Raw genomic sequence first — 21,355 nt, forward strand, 5'->3', positions numbered from 1 at the left:
TTCTTTGAACAAAGATCGATATATATATATATATATATATATATATATATATATATATATATATATATATATATATATATATATATATATATATATATACACTCCCTCCGTTTTAAAATAAGTGTCTCAATTTTATACTAGCTCTAGTACAAATTTGTACTAAGCTTGAGACAGTTATTTTGGGACGGAGGGAGTATTTGACAACTAATAACTTACAAGCAGGTGTTCTGTTTCGATGCATTCATTCATTTATTTTCCTAACTTGTCCAAATGGGATCTGCTACCGCATGTGTAATGACAGGTGGGCCCAGACTCACACAAGTAAATTGGTCAAGGAGGTCCAGGAGCTTCTGTGGTACTGGGAGGGGGCCGCAGGGGCATATTTAAATACATGCCGGACCTGGAGGTCGTATCTGCAAAAGGGCCAAACTCACACGACGAAGAAAGAAGCGGAGACTGGAGATCGAGATCGCCGGAGGGAGGGAGCGATGGAGCCGAGACGAGCGACCCGCCGCAGATCCGGCACCGTCCTGCTCCTCCTCGCCGCCATACTCGCTGCGGCCGCCGGCGCCTCCGCCTCCGCCATCGGCGACAAGTGCGCCGCCTGCAAGGCCGTCGCGGTGAGCTCCTCCCCTGATCTCCTCTCCCTTCCGTCCTTCTCCATCTCCAGTCTTTCCCGCCGTCCGGGAAGCGATTTTCCCTCCTGGATCTTCGTGGATTCCTTGCAGACGTCGTGGGATTTTGAAAGCGCGTTGCTTCAGCGGTTTTGTTTGGGAGGCGCGCTATAGTGGCAGAGGTTCTGATGTATCTTTTGGGTCTTGTTTTTGCAGGCTGAGCTAGAGATTGGAATCTCCAGCGTGAGTCAAACTTCCTGCCTTTCGATTGGCTTTGTCTAGGTGCTGCTTGATTTCTGCTATTGTTTGTCGATTGCTAATTGTTCCTGAGCTTTGTAATTTCTAATGCAGGAGAAACCAAGAAATCACTTGGACTTGCGTAACCGCTTGAATTCGAAAGGTCAGCGTGAAGGGAAAGTCATCGACTACAGGTATATCATCAACAGTTCAACAATGCACTACCCCTCTGGTGTTCAATGATTAAACTGCGGTGAAAAAAATGTTCTGTTCAACTACAACAGAACATCAAGTGGACACAATGTGATGCAGTGGAATGCTGACAATTTACTCTGCATTCGCTTCGACGCCTGCATAATAAATTATGGACATGGTCTTTATCTTCTACTCCCTCCGATCCATAATAAGTGTCGTGGTTTTGGTTCAAACTAAAGCCACAACACATGTTATGTATCGGAGCGAGTTTTTTTTTTCTTGCATTGGTATGTCCTTGATTATGTACGTGCGTTGCAGAGTCAGCGAGCTTCGAATCGTAGAGCTTCTGGATGACCTATGTGATAAGATGCAAGACTATACGTTGCAGAAGGTATAAAATGAGGCTACACAACTGTTTTAGAATTCTGTTTTCTGCACACTGCCATCTTATTCAGGCTAGATCTTTCTTTTTTTCCAACATATTAAGTCATGTACTCGGATATATGGATATATTATAACCGAGTTATCCCTGTAGCATTGAACTGTTGATCTGTTCTCTATAATTTGAGCACCAGCCAAAGCATTTTAGTCATCTAATAAACTGAACTGTGTGCAGTCGGAATCAGGCGAGAAAGAATGGGTGAAAGTAGCAAACTGGAGCAGTTTTCAAACTGGTAAGTTAGGATATTTCTGGCACCTGTTTACTCTTTTGATTGGGTTTAAGTTGTTACCACACCATAAACGCTGGAGAGCCATGGCCAGTCCATACCCCGTAGTTTGTTTTGGTTATTCTTACCACACAAATAAACACTGGAGAGCCATAGTCAATTGTTCCGCACATGTGTCATCTCAGGAAATCCAGCAAGCCCTATATTAGAATTATATATCCCAGTGCTCGCCGCAATAGACTTATGACAAGGATACCAGAGTCAGCAATGCCAATACAATCTTGTGCTCGCCGCAATAGACTTATGTAGTCTTCCGTAAAAGTAAAATGAGTAGGAGTTAGTATCCATTACAAGGCAATGAACTTGTGGATACATTTAAGCTAAATAACAAGCAAACCATACCAGCTACTCTGTATTGGATTGCTCTCATTGAGATATAATGATTATGAGCTGTAAAGAAGTGTGACTTGTAGTTACTAATTGTGTACTGATTGTCTGATAATTTGTGTGTAGATAAGAAAGCTGCAGCACGAGCACACTCCAAAAATTTATCCAGTTACTGTGGAAGGTACAGTGCGGTTTTCAGTACTTCAGAGAATTGAACTGATAATGAAACAGAATTTACTTAAATATATGCTACTCCCTCCTATCCGAACTAATTGATGCAACCTCTGTACAATGTAAAATGGACATTGTATAGAACTTTGTACGTACCAGCCTAGACTTACTAGTTAACTTGGGCAAAAAAGCAACTTATCTCTGCCCCCTTTAACCTTTTTATTACCTATTTTCTGTTTGCTGGATTTAAGATATTCTATATAGCTTAGCCATCATCTTGTTAGTGAATCGTGTAAAAGGTGCTCGGCCTTCTTCAGTAAAAACCTTGTAACTGACGAACAGTGTGTCGGGCGTGTGGCTTTGTTGCCAACTACTCCTTGTAACCCCATTGAGTGGACGGAGCTGTGATGTGGCCTTAATAGAGCTCTCAGATTTCTGTCAAAAAACATGGAAAACTCTGTTTTGCCCTACTTGTATAAGGTCAAATTTGCTTGTAATAGGTGCTTAATTTGGCAAATAATCAGATTGCTTTAGAAATGCAAATTTAACAGTTGTCGAAAGTTGATATTACCTTTCTTGACTTTTGAAGAATTGTGTTGGCTATTGAATAAGTGAATCACTGGGCGTGCTGACAAAGTTCACTTGTGGCGCAGGTTACTGGAGGAAACTGAGGACGAGGTACTTCTTGTCTTGAATGGCATTATCAGTATTTGATAGATTTTTGTAAATATCATATGAATCTTTTTCCACTTATTTGGTAGCTGTGTTTTGTTTTGTGGAGTAACTATGAAGATCTGTAAATATGTTGGCACAAGGCCTAACAAGTTTGTTTTTTTCATTGCAGCTTGCGGAGTGGATAAAAACAAGCTCAGCAGAATCCGGGAACGTGAGCCAGGCCCTTTGCCAGGATATTAGCAAACACTGCCAGTCCACAAGGTATACGATGTATCGGTATATATATGGATCACCTGATTCACGCCCTTTACACTTGCTAGAACTGGCTGACGTTTTCCCATTGTTTCGTTCTCCTTCCTGCCATCTCCAGCGCTACGGCCCCGGTCGACGATGAACTATAACAACACGCGTTAACGCCCCGTATTTATTGGACAAAGCAAACACAGATGGTTGTCTGGAGAGCGTCAAGGAAGAGAAGCTACAGTAGGAAATGAACATGTGATATTTTAGCATCTGTGTTTTTGGCACTCATGTTGTTGTCTTAAAGAGGGACTTGCAATTTTCCCCATAATGACTGCTCTGTTGAGAACATTCAAACTCTGAGAATTATTTTGCATACTGAATTACAGTTACCAGCATGGTATGATCTGTTGAACTAATCTGAATACATATGTTGTCTTGTTGAAAGAAAATGGATGCTTCCATGCGATTGAAATCGCTGGCATAACTTCTTCCTCCAGCTGATTTTCCTTCCCAGGGTGATCACCTTTTTTATGCTGGCTTGTTCTACGATATCATATGACCCTAGAACTATTTTCAATTGCATGTTTCTTTTGAAGAAAAACACAACCATATATAAATCTTTAATGTGGGTCTCTTAGGGCCTCTTGATTCACAGGAATAGAGATTGTCATCCCCAATACCACAGGATTGTGAGGATGTTTGATTATGCACAGCAAAAACAACGGGTTCTTTCAAAGGGGTTGCAGTGGATAAGGAATTTCTATGAAATCAAACGTGCATAAAAAAAATCATAAGGATTAGAAGATTTTACTTCGCCTTTTAATCCGAAAAAGAAGCTCTGGATAGCAAAGGTTACAGTCAAAATGACTTGTCAAAACTTTGAAATGTGCTTCTTATTGTGAAAAAAATAGTTTACCCCTGCATTGGTTCTTACAATGCACACGGTTTAACTAGAGATAAATCTAAAAATCATGCATTCTGAGGCGCATCGATTTCATATGAAATTACAATCCACGTGAAATTTGAGCTTCAATTCAAGCATCCAAGTGATATAGAACTGCTTGTAACACCCTCAGGCAAAACACATGCGCAAACTGTGCCATACACAGAAACTGATAAGAGACACAAGGATGAAATCCAACAGCACTCATAGGATAAGATTTGATAGCAGATCATCCAAATAAGTATATCAGGTATCAAACAAGGTGTCCGAGAAGGCCAAAACAGAAATTCAGAAACTAGCACTTGATAACAACAGAACCAACTAGGCTGCCTTAAGCATCTCATCACTTCTTCTCCTCCTTCTCCGCTTCGGCAGCCTTCTTCTGCCTGGCTCCCAACTGGCGCTGGTTCATCCTCTCGACGCGGAGCTTGCCATAGGCCTTGAACTCCTTCATCTCCTCTGTCACCTTCACGACCTCCACTGAGCGCTTCTCGCCACGGGCAATGGGCATGTAGTCACCCTGGACCTGTGTGGCGTTGGCAAGCTCCTCCGGAGTAGAGTCACCAGCCTGGGATTAGAAGAGCAGTTAGGGAGGGCCGCAGACACTGGAATATCCAAATGTAAAATACAGAGAAAAAGAGTAAGCTGCTACATACCTTGACCTTGCGAGCGCGCCTTGGGAAGATAACAAGCTTGGCCTTGTAGGTCTTGAGCCTTTGGATGTTGGACTGCATACCCTCAAGCGACCTGTTCTTGCGGCGGTGGTCCACAGAAATGCCAATGGTCGGTGCAAGCTTCTTTGGGATGCCAGCAGACTGCAGTTACAGTATATATAAACATTAGCAGATGATAAAGAATGATCTGGAATAACGCAATTATAGCTTCTCAGCACATAGTCTCTTCTAGCATCTGAATCTAAACTCAAGCAGCATGCATCAATTGTAATAGGGGGCGAGCAATTCAAAGCCACACAGACAGAACACAAGTAAACATAATGGATAAAAACTTCTCTGAAAGTAGAGAACAAAAGTAAGTCAGCAATTGATACAATGTACAACACAATGGAATTTTAATCTTCTAACAGAGCTAACATTTAAAAATCCATGTTCAGATATAGACCAATTGTGTGAACTGGTGATGTTGCATCATTCATAGGCTATTCAGAGATGAAGGAGACATAGCTCAGGAACGATAATCACCTTGAGCTCCTCAAGGGTGAAGCCTCTGCCAGCCCTCGCCTTCATGTTGTACTTGCGGGTCTGGCATTGCACGATGGGGCGAAGAGGTCCAGAGGTAGGGCGGGGGAAGATCTTCACAGCCTTCTTCTGGCGAGCTGTATACAAAAAGAACAGAATGTAAGACGACAGTGAGTCAAACAAGCACCACAACAACACAAACATGTTGCCAGTGGATTGCATGGCAACTTATAAGTAAATCAACAAGGAAACCAATGGTGATGCATCTACTCTGCTCTGCTGTAGCAAACATGTGCTTAACTCCTTATATGTAAACACATACACCAGTGCAAATGTTGTTCACATGTTACTGCTGGATTCAACTTACAAGCATAAAGAGACATGGCAGTAAACAAGCATATCAGAGACGTCTAGTCTGGCATCAAGCTAACTGGTGGATTTACTAGGGAAAAAAACTAACTGGGCCAGTGACTTAACAGATATCCTAGATGGCATTCGATTTACATTCATTCCAGTCAAGAACAGCACCATAATCACTAGCGAGCGATAGCAAACAACCCATATGATAGATCACAGATCCCGCCGCTGAGGAAGTGCAACTAAGACATACATCACAGGCAGGAGACGGGGGGTGCTCACCGATGCGGCGCCTCTGCTTGCGGGCGGGCTGGTTGAACCACGTCTTGACATAGTTCTGCCAGTGCTTCTTGAAGTGGCCGTTGGGGATGACGTTGTTGTGCTTCACCATCTCGCCTTACCTGCACACCACAGGAACAAATCCACCAGTCAGACGGCAAGAAGCCGAGGAATCCAAGCCTAGGAGGCAAGATCAAGAGCGCGGCGCGGGTTCGATCCGAAAGAAAGTGCTGGCGAATCTACTGACGCGTCCGACAGGAACGCTGGAGCAAGAAGCGACGGCATTTTCGTCGGACACGAACGGTGGCGAGGCAAGGGGAGGGGGGTACAAACCTGGTGACGACGGTGCGGCGGCGGCGGAGCGGGGAAGAGCTAGGGTTTTGCGGGGTTGGAGCGGCGGCGCCGGGGGATGAAGATGATGAGGGATCTTATAGTGCTGGCCCGTGCGGGAGGGTAGGGTTTTCGACCGTGTGGATGTGAGGCTGCGGTTGGGACCCACTTGCAGTGCTCGGCCCATGGGCATTGTGTGAGTGGGCTGGGTGTTCCCTCGAAAGAATGACTGGGCTTCTAAAGCCACCAACCGGGGCTCTAATCCTACATACATACAACTGAATGAAATCGAAAAGATTCTCTTTATCTACAAATATAATATGCGTCCCTTTGAAATGTATGTTTTTTAAAAGTAAAAAATATTTGTCCGAAGAATAATATCGGCTGAAAAGGTAAATGAGGTATTCAGTTCAGCATGTGCTGTGATTTCTGCTTGAAACTTTGCTCGCAAGGAGACGTGTTGTGGTTAAGTCGTCCAGCATTTAAGCAAAGGATGTGTGCTAAATGCATGTTTGGATAAAGAGCTCGGAAGGCATAAAACTATAGGGATGGGGATGTCCTGCGGTGTTGATTATGATTATGATATGTGATCTCAAAATACATCGTTTCTAAGTCGTAAGTATGGTGTCTTTGGGTGGTGCACGAGAAACAAACATGTGATGTTTTGTTCGGAGATGAACAGGCGCATGGTTGAATTGTCAAGAATGTCGACTGGAGATGGAGATTGGGATGTAGGGGTCGCGAAGATGTCAGTTAGAAGGTGTGGACAGATGACTAGACATTCTAACTTTATCACGTGGTTTTAGGTTGAACTACAAATTCTCTACAAATACAACCAATCTGGATCACATGTAGCTTTATGTATAAAGTGGGGCATGAGCCGGTTTCATGGAAACTTATATCAAACAAAACAAAACATCACATATAAATAGTTATTAACTCTAGTGTAAGTGGAAGACTGTTGAAAATATGCCCTAGAGACAAAAATAAAATAGTTATTATTATATTTCCTTGTTCAAGTTAATTGTTTATTATCCATACTAGAATTGTATTGAATGAAAACCTAGATACATGTCTGGATACATAGACAACACACTGTCCCTATTAAGCCTCTAGCGGACTAGCTCATTGATCAAAGATGGTCAAGGATTCCTGGCCATAGACAAGGGTTGTCACTTGATAACGATATCACATCATTAAGGAGAATGATGTGATAAACAAGACCCAAACTATGAATGTAGCATGTGATCGTGTCGTTTATTGCTACTGTTTTTCTGCATGTCAAGTATATGTTCATATGACCATGAGATCATGTAACTCACTAACACCAGAAGAATACCCTGTGTGTATCAAACGTCGCAACGTAACTGGGTGACTATAAAGGTGCTCTATAGATATCTACGAAGGTGTCTGTTGAGTTAGCATGGCTCAAAACTAGGATTTGTCACTCCGTATGACGAAGATGTATCTCGGGGCCCACTCGATAATACAACATCACAACAAGCCTTGCAAGCAATGTGACTAAAGAGTTAGCCACGTGATTTTGTATTACGGAATGAGTAAAGGGATTTGTCGGTAACGAGATTCAAATAGCTATAGAGATACCGACGATCGAATCTCGGGCAAGTAACATACCAAAGGACAGAGGGAATTGTTACACGGGATTAACTGAATCCTTGACATAGAGGTTCAACCGATAAAGATCTTCATAGAATATGTAGGAGCCAATATGGACATCAAGATTTCGTTATTGGTTATTGATCGGAGAGTGTCTCGATCATGTCTGCATAGTTCTCGAATCCGCAGGGTCTGCACGCTTAAGGTTCGGTGATGTTTCAGTATAGTTGAATTATGTATATTGGTAACCGGATGTTGTTCTCAGTCCCGTATGAGATCTTGGACATCACGAGGAGTTTCGGAATGGTCCGGAAATGAAGATTGATATATAGGAAGGGTGTATTCAGCTTAAGAAAAGATTTCGGATATTACTGGTAAAGTACCGGAGTAACGAATGGGTTCTGGGGTTTCACCGGGAGGGGCCACTGTGACAGCCCGAGACCGACGTTCCAGAAGATTCCCCCTTCTATTCCGTTTCCATCGTGTGTTAGTTTTATTTGTTGCATCGTCATTTAGTTTGCATCATCGCATCATGCATGGCATCATATCAACTGTGTTTTGTCGGTGTTGCTTGTTGCCGTGTTGTTGGGTGTTAGTGCCTTGTAAGTGGCGTTGTTTTGTTGGAGTGTGAGAGAGGGTGCGTGAGAGCCACCGCTAAACCCTATTGCACCGCGAACCACTCCCCTCCTCTCTTCTCGTTGATTTTGTTTTTGGGGTTGTGTAAAAGTTCCGTTTAAACCCCTTTTAAAAATCGTCTTCTTTCAAAACTCCTTTTATTAAATGTGGGGGCAACCCTTGGGTTTTTATTTTGTTTCTCCTTGTGTGTTATCTTTAAAACCGTCTCATTTTCTTTTCTCTTTTAAAAAGCTTTTATTTTATCCTTTAAATAAAAGAGGTTTTATTTTATTCTTCAAAAGGGTTTTATTTTTATTTGTTTAAAAGGCCCAATCTATTTCTTATAGTTGGGGTTTTATTTCCAAAGGAGTCAAAGGAATTTCTTTTAATTTTGTTAAATCCTTTTTATATTTTTGGGTGTGTTGTTTTCTGTTTGAAAAAAAAGGAAAACCAAGTTTTAAAAAAAAACAAATAGAGAGGCCCAGCAGGCCAGCTGGCCCAGGCCAGCCAGCCCCCCCCCCCCCCAAACCTAGCGCAGGGAGGCCCGACCGATCCCTTCTTGATCTCGTTCCTCCCCCTTCCCTCATGCGCCGTCATCCCCTCCCCAGGCTCGAGCTCCCTCTGTCCCGAGCCCCCTGGTCACCGATGCTCGCCGTGCGAACCTCGCCCCGCCGCCGACTTGCCTTCCAGGGCCCCGTCCTCCTCCTCCGCCGCGCTGCTCGCCTGCCGGTGCCCGCCTCGCCGCCGTTCCCCTCGGCCTCGCCCTCGCCATGCCCGACCGCACCTCCGGTTCCAGGTCCCATGCCCCGCCGCCGTGCTCCCCTCGGCCCCGTCGCCGGTAGCCATGGCCTCGCCGCCTCGCCTCGCCGTTTGCCTGAGCCACCTAGGCCACCTCCTCTGCCTAGCCTCGACCCCGCCGTGCTTGCCCGACCTCGCCCTCGTCCCGTGCTCGCCGCCCGGCGGTTGTTCTATTTGGTTCCCCGCGACGCCCCGACGTCATGATGTTCTGCTGCTGCGCCGCTGCCGTGTGCTGCCGCTGATGCTAGTTGCTATTGCTAGCTTGATGCCGCCGCCGATGCTTACTGTTGTGCCTGATTGCATTGCCTGCTTGCTGCTGCACTTGCTGTTGCTATTGCCTGTAGCTGCTGCGTTGCTTGCTGTTGTTGCTGTGCCCGCTTGCCTGCTGTTGCTGTCAGTAGTGTGGCCGTTGCCTATTGCTGTTGATGAGCTTGTCTGCGCGAGATGTGCTGCCGCCTTGGCCTCTCCCATGCCTGCCGATGCGGTTGCTTGCCATTGCCTGCCCTGCTTGCTGCTGCTTGTTGTTTGCCTGCTTGGTGAATGCTAGGTGTAGCTGCTGTTGCTTGCTTGCTGCTAGGTAGTTTTTGCTGCTGGCCTTGCTAGTTAGGCTAGGTGCTGCTAGCTTGCTAGCTTGCTGTTGCAAGTTGCTGTTGTTAGATGGTGGTATGTTGTCGTTGTGCTGCCGTTTCCTGCTGCTGGTGCTGCTTGCGTCGCGTTGTTGTTTGATGTCGCCGGTTATGTCGGTGAAGACCGCGTGCGTCATTCCCTCCTTCATGGAACCGACAAGATCGGCGAGTACCACGTCGTCCTCGACGACCCCGGAAACGAGTTCGACTTCCTCGACGTCGCCGAAGACCCGTGTTCGACTACTGAGGTGAAGACCGCAACCGTCGCTGAAGACCGTGTACCACTACTTCAACTACCGGCGTGGGAACGACTACTTCCACGACGACAACTACTTCCACGATGTCCGCTAGGAACCGATCCGCTTTGATTCACACGCGTCGAAGGTATTACCGTGAGAACGTGTCGTGTAACGAACGAATGTGATGTATGTGTTGTATGTATGTTTGCACCGTATGTTTGACCGTTGCACGTTGTTCTTCGTTGTGCCCCCGACATGTGGGAACCCGAGATACGGGATCACCCCATCTTTACTTAACGTTCCCACACACGCTTCCTATACGTTGGCACGATATCTCGACGAGTTATCGGGATAGGAACGTTGCCGTGGCATCGTTTCTGTCTTGCCGTCATAGTTCCCCTTTCGCTCGCCGTGGCGAGACCTCTTTCTTTCCCTTCTTTCCCGTGTTGTAACTTGCATGCATGACGCGTTCATGGCATATATATCGTGTGTTGCAAGTTTTCTTGTGCCGTAGCTCCGATCTATGCTATGCGTGTTAACCGACTAGGATGCCATGTAGGTTCATCGCTTCACCCCTTGCCATGTTAACAACATTTAATATTGCGTGTTAAATAATCGGGAGTGAATTAAATAATTAATCATGGAGTTTCGTCGATATGCAACCCGTTGCATATCGAGCTTCACTTAATGTGTAGACTTTGTGTGAGGTGAATTGCCATGCCATACCTTGCATATTGAACTGATTATGCATCATATTAGGGTATGCATCATGTCTTGCTTTTGTTGTGGTGAATATTTGTGTTGATGTTTGTTTCCGGTTTGCTCCGTCTCGATAGAGTTCCGCAAGCGTGTCGGACTGTGAGGACCCGTTCGACTACGTTGGTTCGCCGACTCCACGGAGTTGTTCTTCTTCCAAGCGGGATCTCAGACAAGATGACCATTTCCCCAAATACCATTACTATCATTGCCATGCTAGTTTATCGTTTCTATCGTTTATGTCTCGTTGCCTACCACATGTTAAATATCAGCCTCTCAACAATGCCATGATTACCTTCAACCTGTTCGACCTAGCAAACCACTGATTGGCTATGTTACCGCTTGCTTAACCCTGTTGTTAGCGTTGCTAGTTGTAGGTGTAGTTGCTTCCATGTGATAACATGGGTCCCTTGTCATATCACCATATTAAATGTTATTTAATTTAATGCACCTATATACTTGGTAAAAGGTGGAAGGCTCGGCCTTTCTAGCTTGGTGTTTTGTTCCACCTTTGCCCCCTTAGTTTCGGCTACCGGTGTTATGTTCCATAATTGAGCGCTCCTAACACGATCGGGTTTGTTATGGGGACCCCCTTGATAATTCGTTTTAGATTAAAGCTGGTCCGGCAAGGCCCAACATTGGTACTACATTTGCCCAACACAATAACTTTGTTAATACCGAAAGTATAGGGCGTCATGAACCCGAGGAGTAATTTCACATAATACAGGGAGGGCCAGTGCTGATGGTGCTGGTCCAAAACAGAGCGGTGCGGGGCCAACCCGGGGGCAACTCGGGTGATGTCTATCAGGCCACCGTACGCTTCGCTTATCCGTCGTGTCCTGAGAACGAGATACGCGGCTCCTATCAGGATCGTCGACACGCCGGGCGGCCTTGCTGGATTAGTTTTACCTTTGACGAGATATCTTGTGCATCGGGATTCCGGTGATGCTTTTGGGTAATCTCAGAGTTGAGGTTTTCCACTAGGAAATCCGACGAGATCGCGAGCTTCGTGATTGAGGATTTCTATGCGGCTTGTGGTAATTTGTGATGGACTAGTTGGAGTACCCCTGCAGGGTTAAATCTTTTGGAAAGCCGTGCCCGCGGTTATGTGGCAACGTGGAAACTTTGTTTAACACTGGTTCTGGATAACTTGAAGTTAATTAATTAAAATATGCCAACTGTGTGCGTAATCGTGATTGTCTCTTTCGTGAGCTCCTTCTCCGATCGAGGACACGGTGGGGTTATGTCTGACGTAGGTAGGTGTTCAGGATCATTCATTTGATCATTAGTAGACACGTCCGTAATGCGTAGATCTTCCCCCTCTTATTTCTTGTACGCGTAAGTTTAGCCACCAAATATATCCTTAGCCGCTGCTGCAACCTCACCACATAACCATACCTCACCCATTAAGCTTTGCTAGTGTTGATACCTTTGGAAATGAGATTGCTGAGTCCCCTGTGACTCACAGATTACTACAACACCAGTTGCAGGTACAACTAAATGTTACTCGACGCGAGCGCGTTGATTGTTCATTTGGAGTTGCTTCTTCTTCTTCATCATCGATCTAGGATGGGTTCCAGGCCGACAGCCTGGGATAGCAAGGATGGACGTCGTTCTTCTTTTCTCGTGTGTTTTCGTCTGTAGTCGGACCCTGCTCTTACTCTTGACGATTATGAAATGTACTGATGTGACTCTGATGTAGCTTGTAGCGAGTGTAAGCCATTTCTATTATATATCTCTTCCTTTCAGTATATGTACTTGTAACGATAACCATTCTTGCGACACGACAAGATGCGCTTCTATCCCTGACGAGGCCTTCGTGCCAAATTGAGGATAGGGTCGCATCTTGGACGTGACAGCCACCCACCCGGAGAGGGACCAAATAGGCCTAAAGGTGGCGCACCGCCCCCCTGGTGGGCTGGGCGGCCAACCCAATAGCGGCCGAAATACAAAAGGAGGAGTCCCACTAGGAAGGAGAGTCCTCCTCAACCAAACCAAATTGGAGGAGGACTCCTCCTCCTCCTTGTGCACCGGCCGACTTATATGTAGCAAGATGAGATTGCATGTCCATGACTTATATGTAGCTTTTGCGTTGTGATGTTAATTTACATAATTCGTGGAAGCTGAGACATCATTCATGTTGTTGTATTGTTTTCTGTATTAGGATTCCGTTTGTCCGCCTGATAACCAACATTAAACTTTTTGCATCTTAGCCTAGGAATATGGTGTTCCTCCAGACAATATTTTTATAAATACGTCAGTTTTTACACTGCCGCTAAAGCGCATAATGGAGATAAAAGTAAATTGTTGCTTTTGAAGTGTCATAGTTGCACCAAAGCTGCATCCATTTCTGATATATTTTCTACAGTAGAAATTGTAGAACTTTAGATGGTGATTGATGGGGTTATAGTCCTAGGGTAGGGTCATAGGCCTGTCATGTAGGTCCTACCCTAGGACTACCCCTCATAAGGGACAAGGCCCTTAGTCAGTTCCGACTGAACTAAGGACTTCCCATCATCCAGTCGGTAACGGACCCTCCACCATCCAGTCGGAGGTGAGCTTTCGGAGTACATCAAACTAACCGACTGGATTCCAGTCTGTGCATCGTAACCCCCAGGAGGGAAACGGTCTTACGTTTCCATGGGCCTTTATTAACATTTAAGACATACGTTACCTGTAACGTAGGCATTTATTCGCCGCTACTCCACCTCTGTGCACCGAACCGTTGTGGAGGGCAGCGCACTCTATATAAGCCGCCCTCCCCCACTGGTGCAAGGGTGAGCAATTCACTGTACTTCATATTCCACTCGACAACAAGCTCCCAGAGCACTGAGACGTAGGGCTATTACCTCCACCGCAGAGGGGCCTGAACTCATACAGCCTCGCCGTAGCTAAGGCTCTGCCCATCCTTTCGTACCCTACACATCTACTGTCAGACTTATACCCACGACAGTTGGCGCCCACCGTGGGGCAGGCGTCTAACTTCCGGCGAGTTTGCTACTACATCTTTTCGTCATGTCGTCCGGTGGAGATTCGAGCATGGGTCACGAGATCCTCTTCGGCGCTCTCTCCTTCATCGTCGATGATTCGGCGTGGCTTCGGGACGCACCTCTCGACGTCGAGGCGCTTCCCCGTCGCGGAGCTACGCACTTCCGTGCAGGCGCCCGTGACATTCTTCTTCTCCAGCAGTCGACTCCGGTGTCGTCCTACGCCGCCGTCGCGCACTACAACAAGCGGTCCCGCCGTCCGCGGCTCCAGCGTTGGGTGCAACACGCCCAGGCGTGCCAGAATGCGTCTTCGCAAGTGGCGGTCCTAGAGTCGGTTGTGGTTGCCCCGCCGTCCCAGCGCTCGGACTCGGTTCCGACTGAGATCCCTCCTGAGTACTTGGGTCGCGGGCCTGCAGCAGAAGTACACATGGCCAACTCCCATGAAAGTCCCGCCAAGTTGGCCGGAACGAGCATGAGATCGGCGAAACATCCGGCGCTCGCCGTCCACCTCGCCGTTCTGCCAGTCGGCACACTCGGCGGAGCAATGTGGAGTTGTTCCGCACGCCCATCCTCAACTTGGCTGCCGCTGTCAAGATAGCCGATTCCCTTCAGCCGACTGATTCAGAGGTTGGCAGGGGGATCGAGCAAATCCGCGCCCTGCTGCACACGACGCAGCAGCAAAACTCGGCGGTCTCCCAGTCGCACAACAGGATCCACAATAGTTCTGTTCATGCGAACACGCATCGGTCAGTTCATAGCCCTGGTTCTCATCAGCGACACAGGGGAGGCAGCCGTTCCATAAATCCCGAAGATCGTCGACGTTCACGCACCCCTCTGCGGGGTGGGCCCTACAGGCCCCGACATCATGATGATCGGCGTTCAGTTGGTGACACTTACGACCTAGGGCCCGACGCGAGAGGGCATATCGCCCAGCGGAGGGTCGACAGGGGCCGAGCCCACCGCGGTGGTCATGATATTGACCGTCCGAGTGAAAGCAGGGCCATCGTTTCTGGTCCCGAGTGTTTCAGTCGAGCCATCCGTTCGGCTGATATCCCTCCCAACTTCCGAGTGGCGACGGGGATCAGCAAGTTTACAGGAGAATCCAAGCCAGAAACGTGGCTGGATGATTACCGAGTGACAGTCCAGATCGGAGGAGGGGACGACCACGTCACCATGAAGCACCTCCCTCTGATGCTCGACAGCTCGGCGCGAGCGTGGCTGAACCAGTTGGCCCCCTCAAGCATCTACAGCTGGGCAGATCTGGCCCGAGTGTTCATCAGGACCTTCGAAGGGACGTGCAAGCGCCCTGCTGGCCTCGTGGAGCTCCAGCACTGTGTCCAGAAGCAGAATGAGCCCCTGCGTGATTTCATTCAACGTTGGACGACCCTCTACCACACGGTGGAGAACGTCACATACCATCAAGCAGTTTGCGCCTTCAAGGCAGGCGTGCGGTACAGGGATCTGTACCTGAAGTTCGGCCGAACAGGCGACATCTCCATGAGCAAGATGATGGAGATAGCGACACGCTATGAAAATGGCGAAGAAGAGGACCGCATCCGAAGCGGCAAGCAAAAAACAGTCGCCGATGGAGATGGGAGTAACACTCGGAAGCAGAAGCAAAAAGCTCCGTCCACTCCGCAGGCAGAAGCTGCAACTGTTACCAACGCCAAGTTCAAAGGCAAGGGGAAGGCTCAGTTCACCCCCAAGAAGAAGCAGTTCAACAATCCCATCCTGGACCAGCCATGTCCGATTCATACGAAGATGGATGAAGAGGGCAACGCCATATATCTGAGGCATACCACTCGGCAATGTCGCCTCCTGATCCAGGGGTTCGGCGAAGGGCAGCCGAGTGAAAAGGACAATGAACAGGATGAGGAGGATAAGGAGGATCCGTTCCCCCAAGTCCATGCAACACTGATGATTTTCGCTGACGTTGAGAGCAAGAGTCGACTGAAGCTGGTGAACAGGGAGGTGAACATGGCCACCCCTACCAACCCCAAGTTCCTCAAATGGTCTCAGACTGCGATCACCTTTGACCAGTCGGATCATCTAGCACACGTACCCACCCCAGGGTGACAGGCTCTGGTCATCGACCCGGTGGTGGAAGAAGTCCGACTGCGCAAAGTCCTCATGGACGGCGGCAGTGGCTTGAACATCATGTACGCCGACACACTCAAGGGGATGGGCATTCCGATGTCCAAACTCAGCGAGAGCAGCATCCAGTTCCATGGAGTCGTCCCTGGACGAAAGGCCAAGTCACTCGGCCAGATCGCGTTGGACGTCGTTTTCGGCTCCGACAAGAACTTCCGCAAGGAAAAGCTGACGTTCGAGGTGGTGGACTTCCAGAGCGCGTACCACGCAATTCTGGGCCGCCCGGCGTATGCACGTTTCATAGCCAGTCCATGTTATGTGTACCTGAAGCTAAAGATGCCAGGCCCGAAAGGCGTGATCACTATCACAGGTAATCGACAGCGGGCCGAAGAGTGTCTGCAGTAGGGGTCAAGGATCGCCGATCAGCAGATGGCTGTCCTCGAGCTTGACGAGTACAAGAAAACAGTCGCTCCCGCTGACTTGATGCGTGCGAAGAAGCCAGGTTCGGAGTCTGCATTCCAGTCGGCGGGAGAGACGAAGAAGGTCAGCATCCACCCGACAGACAACACTGCTGCCCCGACGAACATCTCCACCACCCTCGATCCTAAATAGGAAGCCGAGCTCACCCAATTCCTCCGTGAGAACTGGGACATCTTCGCATGGAAGCCCTCTGACATGCCAGGTGTACCCAGGGAGTTGGCTAAGCACCGGCTGCATGTGGATCCCACCGCTCGGCCTGTCCGAGAACGCCTGCGTCGGTCCGCCGGGCACAAGAGGAAGGCAATCGGAGAAGAAGTGGCCAAGCTTTTGGTAGCCAACTTCATTCGCGAGGTACACCACTCCGAGTGGCTCGCCAATGTTGTCATGGTGCCCAAGAAGGACAAGTCGCTCCGAATGTGCATCGACTTCAAGCATCTCAATAAGGTCTTCCCGAAAGACCATTTTCCGCTCCCCCGCATCGATCAAATTGTCGATTCGACTGCGGGTTGCGAGCGTTTGTCATTTCTTGATGCCTACTCGGGCTATCATCAGATTCGTCTGTATGGCCCCGATGAATTAAAAACAGCCTTCGTCACCCCATTCGGGTGCTTCTGCTACATCACTATGCCATTCGGCTTGAAGAATGCAGGAGCTACCTTTATGCGCATGATCCAAAAATGCCTCCTCGACCAGATCGGTCGGAATGTGGAGGCGTATATGGATGATATCGTAGTCAAGTCACGCAAAGGTTCCGACCTGCTGACTGACTTGGCAGAAACATTCACCAACCTTCGTAGGTACGATATCAAGCTCAACCCCGCCAAGTGTTCATTCGGCGTTCCCAGCGGAAAGTTACTCGGTTTCTTTGTTTCCGAACGAGGGATCGATGTCAACCCCGAAAAGATCGGGACCATCGTCCGAATGGAGAGGCCAGTCAGAATACACGATGTTCAACCGCTCACAGGTTGCCTAGCGGCTTTGAGCAGGTTTATCAGTCGACTCGGCGAGAAAGCACTCCCTCTGTACCGACTCATGAAGAAATCAGATACTTTCGAGTGGACAGATGAAGCCCAAGTTGCATTCGACGACCTCAAAGTCCTACTTTCCACCCAGCCGGTTCTTACTGCTCCGCTCAGTAAAGAGCCCCTTCTTCTGTATATCGCGGCTACAAATCAAGTCGTCAGCACTATTCTTACAGTCGAACGAGAAGAAGAAGGCAAAGCATACAAAGTTCAGCGGCCAGTGTATTACATCTCCGAAGTCCTGACCCCTTCCAAGCAGAGGTATCCCCACTATCAAAAACTTATCTACGGGATTTACACGACTGCGAAGAAGGTAGCTCATTATTTCCAAGACCACTCGGTGTCTGTCGTTTCTGATGCTCCGTTGTCGGAAATCCTCCACAATCGGGACGCATTAGGCCGAGTGGCGAAGTGGGCAATGGAGATGTTGTACTGTGATATCAAGTTCGAGGCCAAGAAAGCTATAAAGTCTCAAGCTCTGGCTGACTTCATAGCAGAATGGGTAGAAGAACAGCAACCGACCCACATCTACTCGGCTCATTGGACGATGTTCTTCGATGGGTCCAAGATGTTGAATGGCTCCGGCGCTGGCGTTGTGATCGTATCACCAAAGGGCGACAAACTCAAGTATGTGCTGTAGATACACTTTGATTCCCCCAACAATGAGGCAGAGTATGAAGCTCTCCTTTATGGACTGCGCATGGCCATCGCACTCGGCGTCCGTCGCCTGATGGTCTATGGCGATTCGGATTTGGTGGTTAATCAAGTGATGAAAGAGTGGGACGTCATGAACCCCACGATGACCACATACTGCAATGTAGTGAGGAAGCTCGAGAAGAAGTTTGAAGGTCTAGAACTCCACCATGTTTCGCGACTGAAGAACCAAGCGGCTGATGAGTTGGCAAAACTCGGATCCACTCGGAGACCAGTCCCGAGTGACGTCTGCCTCGAGCACCTCCACCTTCCCTCAGTTAAAGAAGACCCTTTCACAGAGGAACCAGTACAACCAAAGAGCTCGACAGATCCGACTGAAGTCGACGTACCTGCTGTGGTTGATCTGATCATGGAAATTCTTGCTGTCATCCCCGATTGGACCTTGTCGATCATTGCATATATCCCGAGGCAGGAATTACCAGAAGACGAAGTCCAAGCTAGGCTGATAGTCCGCAGGTCAATGTCATTCACTCTCATTGATGGCCAGTTGTACAAGGAAAGCGTTTCAGGCGTTCTTCAACGATGCATTTCCCCAGAGGAGGGACAGTTAATCTTGGAAGAAATTCACTCGGGAACCTGCGGTCATCACGCCTCTTCAAGAGCAATCGTCGCCAAAGCATTCAGAGTTGGCTTCTTCTGGCTACAGGCGAACGAAATGGCTAAAGATATGGTCGACCGATGTGAAGGCTGACAGTTCTACTCCAACAAGTCCCACAAGCCAACATCTGCGTTGAAGACAATCCCTCTTGTTTGGCCGTTTGCGGTATGGGGATTAGATACAGTCGGTCCATTCAGGACAGGCCAAGGAGGATACACACATCTGTTGGTGGCAGTCGACAAGTTCACAAAATGGATTGAAGCCAAGCCCATCAAGAAGCTCGACGCCCTAACAGCCATCAAGTTTGTCAGGGACATCATCTCCAGATTCAGGGTACCTCACAGCATAATCACGGACAACGGGACAAACTTTGACTCGGACAGATTCAACGGTTTCTGTGCAAGCCAAGGTATCCGAGTGGATTTTGCATCTGTGGCGCATCCTCAAACAAACGGACAAGCAGAGCGGGCGAATGGACTTATTCTGCAAGGTTCGAAGCCCCGACTCCTGCGGGAGGTGGGACATGCCGCTGGCGCATGGGTCACCGAGCTATCTTCAGTACTTTGGGGTCTCCGCACAACCCCGAATAGATCTACAGGGCGATCACCGTTCTTCCTCGTTTACGGAGCAGAAGCGGTCCTTCCGAGTGACTTGCTCCACAATGCTCCACGAGTCGAACTCTTCTCTGAAGCTGAAGCAGAATAAGCAAGGAAAGGCAGAGTGGACCTTCTAGAGGAGGAGCGCGAGATGGCACTAACTCGCTCAACCATTTATCAGCAAGATCTGCGGCGTTTTCACGCGCGACACGTCAGGAGTCGTACATTCCAAGCAGGCGACTGTTGGGGAACGTCGCATGGGAAACAAAAATTTTCCTACGCGCACGAAGACCTATCATGGTGATGTCCATCTACGAGAGGGGATGAGTGATCTACGTACCCTTGTAGATCGTACAGCAGAAGCGTTAGAGAACGCGGTTGATGTAGTGGAACGTCCTCACGTCCCTCGATCCGCCCCGCGAACAATCCCGCGATCAGTCCCACGATCTAGTACCGAACGGACGGCACCTCCGCGTTCAGCACACGTACAGCTCGACGATGATCTCGGCCTTCTTGATCCAGCAAGAGAGACGGAGAGGTAGAAGAGTTCTCCGGCAGCGTGACGGCGCTCCGGAGGTTGGTGATGATCTTGTCTCAGCAGGGCTCCGCCCGAGCTCCGCAGAAACGCGATCTAGAGGAAAAACTATGGAGGTATGTGGTCGGGCAGCCGTGAGAAAAGTCGTCTCAAATCAGCCCTAAAACCTCCGTATATATAGGTGGGAGGGAGGGGAGGAGGCAGCCTCAAAACCTAAAGGTTTGGCCGAAATTGGAGGTGGAGGAGTCCTACTCCAATCCTACTTGGAGTAGGATTCCACCTTCCCACTTGGAAACTCTTTCCACCTTGTGTTTTTTCCTTCTCAAACCTTATGGGCCTTAGTGGGAACTTATTCCAGCCCACTAGGGGCTGGTTTATCTCTTCCCATAGCCCATGAGACCCCTTGGGGCGTGACACCCCTCCCGATGGTCCCCGGCACCCCTCCCGGCACTCCCGGTACACTACCGATGAGCCCGAAACTTTTCCGGTAATGCACGAAAACCTTCCGGTAACCAACTGAGGTCATCCTATATATCAATCTTCGTTTCCGGACCATTCCGGAAACCCTCGTGACGTCCGTGATCTCATCCGGGACTCCGAACAACATTCGGTAACCAACCATATAACTCAAATACGCATAAAACAACGTCGAACCTTAAGTGTGCAGACCCTGCGGGTTCGAGAACTATGTAGACATGACCCGAGAGACTCCTCGGTCAATATCCAATAGCGGGACCTGGATGCCCATATTGGATCCTACACATTCTACGAAGATCTTATCGTTTGAACCTCAGTGCCAAGGATTCATATAATCCCGTATGTCATTCCCTTTGTCCTTCGGTATGTTACTTGCCCGAGATTCGACCGTCAGTATCCGCATACCTATTTCAATCTCGTTTACCGGCAAGTCTCTTTACTCGTTCCGTAATACAAGATCCCGCAACTTACACTAAGTCACATTGCTTGCAAGGCTTGTGTGTGATGTTGTATTACCGAGTGGGCCCCGAGATACCTCTCCGTCACACGGAGTGACAAATCCCAGTCTCGATCCATACTAACTCAACTAACACCTTCGGAGATACCTGTAGAGCATCTTTATAGTCACCCAGTTACGTTGCGACGTTTGATACACACAAAGCATTCCTCCGGTGTTAGTGAGTTATATGATCTCATGGTCATAGGAACAAATACTTGACACGCAGAAAACAGTAGCAACAAAATGACACGATCAACATGCTACGTCTTATTAGTTTGGGTCTAGTCCATCACATGATTCTCCTAATGATGTGATCCCGTTATCAAGTGACAACACTTGCCTATGGCCAGGAAACCTTGACCATCTTTGATCAACGAGCTAGTCAACTAGAGGCTTACTAGGGACAGTGT

The 21,355-nt window shown here is 48.3% G+C and overlaps 2 protein-coding genes across 2 annotated transcripts; one reads left to right on the top strand and one right to left on the bottom strand.

Moving 5' to 3' along the window:
* Nucleotides 1-410: 410 nt before the first annotated feature.
* On the top strand, nucleotides 411-3,634 carry LOC123403551. Its single transcript, XM_045097477.1, has 9 exons — nucleotides 411-620; nucleotides 831-857; nucleotides 966-1,045; nucleotides 1,365-1,437; nucleotides 1,663-1,720; nucleotides 2,228-2,282; nucleotides 2,926-2,950; nucleotides 3,117-3,208; nucleotides 3,318-3,634. Exons 1-9 carry the CDS (start codon nucleotides 489-491, stop codon nucleotides 3,346-3,348), a joined length of 573 nt encoding a protein of 190 aa, XP_044953412.1. The 5' UTR covers nucleotides 411-488; the 3' UTR covers nucleotides 3,349-3,634.
* A 687-nt stretch (nucleotides 3,635-4,321) lies between these two features.
* On the bottom strand, nucleotides 4,322-6,400 carry LOC123401771 (60S ribosomal protein L13-1-like). The gene is made up of 5 exons (XM_045095624.1): nucleotides 6,299-6,400; nucleotides 5,969-6,087; nucleotides 5,333-5,466; nucleotides 4,790-4,948; nucleotides 4,322-4,701 (listed from the first exon to the last, which is right to left on the bottom strand). Exons 2-5 carry the CDS (start codon nucleotides 6,075-6,077, stop codon nucleotides 4,477-4,479), a joined length of 627 nt encoding a protein of 208 aa, XP_044951559.1. The 5' UTR covers nucleotides 6,078-6,087; nucleotides 6,299-6,400; the 3' UTR covers nucleotides 4,322-4,476.
* Nucleotides 6,401-21,355: the final 14,955 nt, after the last annotated feature.

This window comes from Hordeum vulgare, chromosome 6H, assembly GCF_904849725.1.
Source record: "Hordeum vulgare subsp. vulgare chromosome 6H, MorexV3_pseudomolecules_assembly, whole genome shotgun sequence".
In the NCBI taxonomy this organism is placed as follows: domain Eukaryota; kingdom Viridiplantae; phylum Streptophyta; class Magnoliopsida; order Poales; family Poaceae; genus Hordeum; species Hordeum vulgare.

Bases quoted from the DNA above. Each gene is read 5' to 3' on its own strand.
- LOC123403551 (XM_045097477.1), top strand. From the start codon at position 489: ATGGAGCCGAGACGAGCGACCCGCCGCAGATCCGGCACCGTCCTGCTC. The intron at 1,721-2,227 runs GTAAGTTAGGAT...ATTTGTGTGTAG, and splicing joins CTGGAGCAGTTTTCAAACTG to ATAAGAAAGCTGCAGCACGA. The intron at 2,951-3,116 runs GTACTTCTTGTC...TTTTCATTGCAG, and splicing joins TGGAGGAAACTGAGGACGAG to CTTGCGGAGTGGATAAAAAC.
- LOC123401771 (XM_045095624.1), bottom strand. From the start codon at position 6,077: ATGGTGAAGCACAACAACGTCATCCCCAACGGCCACTTCAAGAAGCAC. The intron at 5,467-5,968 runs GTGAGCACCCCC...TTTTGTATACAG, and splicing joins CAAGCAGAGGCGCCGCATCG to CTCGCCAGAAGAAGGCTGTG. The intron at 4,949-5,332 runs GTGATTATCGTT...CTGTAACTGCAG, and splicing joins TCACCCTTGAGGAGCTCAAG to TCTGCTGGCATCCCAAAGAA.